Genomic DNA, 3,682 nt, shown 5'->3' with positions numbered 1-3,682 from the left:
CATTAAAATAACTTAAAAAACTCTCTCTCTCTCTCTCTCTCTCTCTATATATATATATATATATATATATATATATATATAACTTCTTTATTATATCATAAATTGTATAAGAAGCAGTACGACTAATGTCAGTTTTACACAATAATCTCTTATAACAATTTTACAACCCTATTATTATTTTTATTACATCATCTTCTTACTCTGTGTTTCCTATCTTTGTTCTGTATATAATTTGCTATCAGACTTTGTAATACAAGATGCAACATTTCTCAGCCTATACTTACACAAACAAGTAGGCATATACATGACTTTATTTAAGTTTAAACGCTAAAAGTGTATATATTCTCCCACTATCGTGGCAGCTAGCTAGTGGCCGTGGTCTATGGTAGCGCTATGCAAAGCGATGGTCTCCATGGTCAAGCCAGGGCCAAACCCATATAAAACGCCCCACTTTAGTCCCTCACCAGTTGTGTCTTTCCCTTCTTCCATGGACCACCTTCTCATCTCATCCAATATAAACAGGACACATGCACTCGACATGTTCCCATACTCACTCAGAACCTGTTTAGTTGCTCTTAGTTTCTCTGCCTTCAACCCAAGACTCGCTTCAATTTGCTTCAAGATTGCAGGGCCACCAGGGTGGGTTATCCAAAACAACGAGTTCCAATCGTTGATTCCAAGCGGGTGAAAGGTTTCTTCAAGGCTTTTCTCAATGTTCTCTCCAATCAACTGAGGAACATTGTCCTTGAGATGAAACGTGAGTCCCACCTCGCGCAAGTGTCCCTCAATGGCACCCTCAGAGTGGGGTAGAATGGTCTCTGAAGCCGAGACAAGGTGAAATGAGGGTCGTTCGATGGAGGGGTCAGGGTTAGATCCAACGATGACGGATGAAGCACCATCACCAAAGAGAGCTTGGCCCACTAAGGAATCCAAGTGCGTTTCGGAGGGTCCACGAAAGGTGACAACAGTGATCTCGGAACACACAACGAGGACACGTGCATGAGCATTGTTCTCAGCAAGGTCTTTGGCAAGACGAAGCACGGTGCCACCAGCAAAGCAACCTTGATGGTATAGCATGATCCTTTTGGTGGAAGGTTTGAGGCCTAAGAGTTTGATGAGTTGATAATCAGCACCAGGCATGTCTACACCCGATGTTGAACAAAATATTAAATGAGTTATCTCTGACTTGGGTCTTCCCCATTCTTTTATGGCTTTTGATGCTGCCTTCTCTCCCAGCTTTGGTACCTCCTCAACCAAGATGTCTTGTCGCGCATCCAAGGATGATTCACTGTAAGTGCTTATGTTGGGGTTTTCTTTCAGGATTTCTTCGGTTAAGTGCACGTATCGTTTCTTTATCATTGACTTATCACCTGTTCTCCACGCCAAGAAGCTCGGGGTCAACAGAGAATTTTCTAAACAATTTTATGTTATAAACACCATGTTTATTTAATACTATAAAATCTATGCCAGTAAAGGCAACTTTAACAATTAATCATTATTGACTATTTCATGGTAAACAAAAAATAGAAGTTAGAAGAGGATAATTTTATGAATTTCTTCTGTATTTATGTTATATTTTAAAATACATGCATATATAATAATAAAAATAAGTGAAAGATATAAATATTATTTTGTTATATGATGTTTATATTTATTTATCTAAATAATGAAATTATAAAAAATAGCATGTCTAAAAAAGTTAATATTATTTTTCCTATTTTATTTATTTATTATTAGAAAGACATGTAGGATGGAAGTAGGTCAAATTATTTGAAATGGGCCTACGCTTGTATGTGTAAAGTCTGCCTTAACCCAATTTATTTAAATAATAGATTAAATTTAAATTTTCTAAAAAAATTAATTAATTAAATACGTTAAGTTTGAGTTTAAAACATTGTTAAATTTGATAATTGGCCAATTTAAAATTCATTAATTTTATAAAAATATATAAAAAAATTTAAATATAATTAATTATAATATTTTTATAATATTATATTAAATATATTAAATATTAAAATAAATAAAATTATAAATTTGAAAACTTTATTTCTTTCTTATCCTTATTTTTAATTTTTATTCTTATACTTGTTGATTTAAAGTATAAAAATTTATACTACTAAGTTTATTTGATAATTTAAAGATTGAATTTCATTTAATTGTATTTGTTTTATGTTTGATAATAATTTATTTATTTAAAGAGTATATGTAATTTGAAAATAATAAATAAGTATATATAATTTTATTATAAGTATTAAATGTACTTAATCATTTTTTATAGTCTATTTAATTATAAGTCTTGTGGTGTTTTTAAATACAAACCTATTTATATGATTTTATAACCTATTTATAAATGGGTCTAATAGCTAATTAAATATTTTAATATAAAGCAGATTATTAAAAATATTAACAGGTGAGTTAAGTTTTTAAAAAGTCAAATTAAGTTTAATAAAAAAAATTAAATAATGAATCATATTTAAAATTCAAAATTATTAAATATATCATATCTCCTTATACAAAACCTAATCCGACTTGCTTTACTTTCATCTTTACATGCGAGATAAAATTGGAACTAACATTTTATTTGTGTATTTTTTTATGTAATTTATACAGTGAAAGAAACTAATTTTTTATATAAAAAATTTAAGAGTTTAATACAAAAACTATGTACATGAGAAGTCATTCAGTAATTAAGAATTTTTTTTCCTATAAAGCTGAGTTCTTTTTATAATAGTTTTTGATCCTTTATATATAGAGAGAGAGGGGGAGGAGGTGAGATAATTTTTTTGATACTTATACAAGGAAGAAAACTTTTAATTATTAATTTCATTATTAATGATTAGAATTAAAACATCTAAATTATGTGAATCATATAAAAATGATACAATTTTTTAAGAAATTATGTGACTTTATAAATATGGTTTAAATTTACATCTCCCTCTATTAGTAGATGAGACAGGTAAAGGTGTCTTAATTAAATTAGTAGGGTAGCAAGTATTTTTGTTTAACGTGTGCATGAAGGCATGCATGTACTTTGGGGGTGATGCATGAATTTAAGAATGGAAAGAGAAGAATAGTGAGCTTACATATGCGCTTGAGCTTGGCCTTGAGTTGAGTCATGTGGTCACTCTTGGTGACTCGGAAGTAATAATCGGTGAAATCAGACTGGTAAATGCAATTGGATGGAGTTGCAGTGCCAATGGCTAGTATGGTGGCTGGGCCTCCACCCCTCTGTGCCTCTCTTATTTTCTCTAAATATGCCATTTCGATCTGTATCCAATACTATCAATCTTGTTTGGATCACCCAATACCCTCACTGCCTATTTATAGACAGATTAACTGCCTCAACATGATTTCACTCTCCATGCATTGAATATATTGAGAAAAATTATGTTAATTGACGTATTGAGAATTTGTAACAGAATTAAGAATAATTACTGACAAAGTAAAAAAAAATGTGATGCTTTAGATAAAAGAGGATTAGACAAAAGAGATACGTTGTACTAAAGTGACTATATTCGTCTAAGTCTTCTATAAAAAAAAAAGTTAAAAAAAAGAGATAAAAATATTATAAAAATAAAAATTTATTATGTGAATTTTTTCACTATAATCATTTTAATCTTTTAATTATATATCGAAGACTTGGAGAATTGTGTTAGATGAAGATTAATGATTATAAGTTTGT

General features: G+C 30.1%; 1 protein-coding gene across 1 annotated transcript; it reads right to left on the bottom strand.

Annotated features, from left to right (window-relative positions):
* Nucleotides 1–366: 366 nt before the first annotated feature.
* On the bottom strand, nt 367–3,261 carry LOC113853010 (chalcone synthase-like). Its single transcript, XM_027483438.1, has 2 exons — nt 3,084–3,261; nt 367–1,370 (listed from the first exon to the last, which is right to left on the bottom strand). The coding sequence occupies exons 1-2, from the start codon at nt 3,259–3,261 to the stop codon at nt 367–369; spliced, it is 1,182 nt and encodes a 393-aa protein (XP_027339239.1).
* Between the last annotated feature and the right edge of the window lie 421 nt (nt 3,262–3,682).

Source organism: Abrus precatorius, unplaced genomic scaffold, assembly GCF_003935025.1.
Source record: "Abrus precatorius isolate BTA unplaced genomic scaffold, Abrus_2018 Scaffold10, whole genome shotgun sequence".
Taxonomy (NCBI): domain Eukaryota; kingdom Viridiplantae; phylum Streptophyta; class Magnoliopsida; order Fabales; family Fabaceae; genus Abrus; species Abrus precatorius.
Note: the sequence above shows the minus strand (reverse complement) of the source record. Positions and strands in the feature narration are given on the sequence as shown.

What these genes read in the sequence shown, in the direction of transcription:
- LOC113853010 (XM_027483438.1), bottom strand. Translation starts at nt 3,261, where the DNA reads ATGGCATATTTAGAGAAAATAAGAGAGGCACAGAGGGGTGGAGGCCCA. An exon ending in GGCCAAGCTCAAGCGCATAT is followed by an intron (nt 1,371 to 3,083) that starts GTAAGCTCACTA and finishes CGTGGAGAACAG; the next exon opens with GTGATAAGTCAATGATAAAG.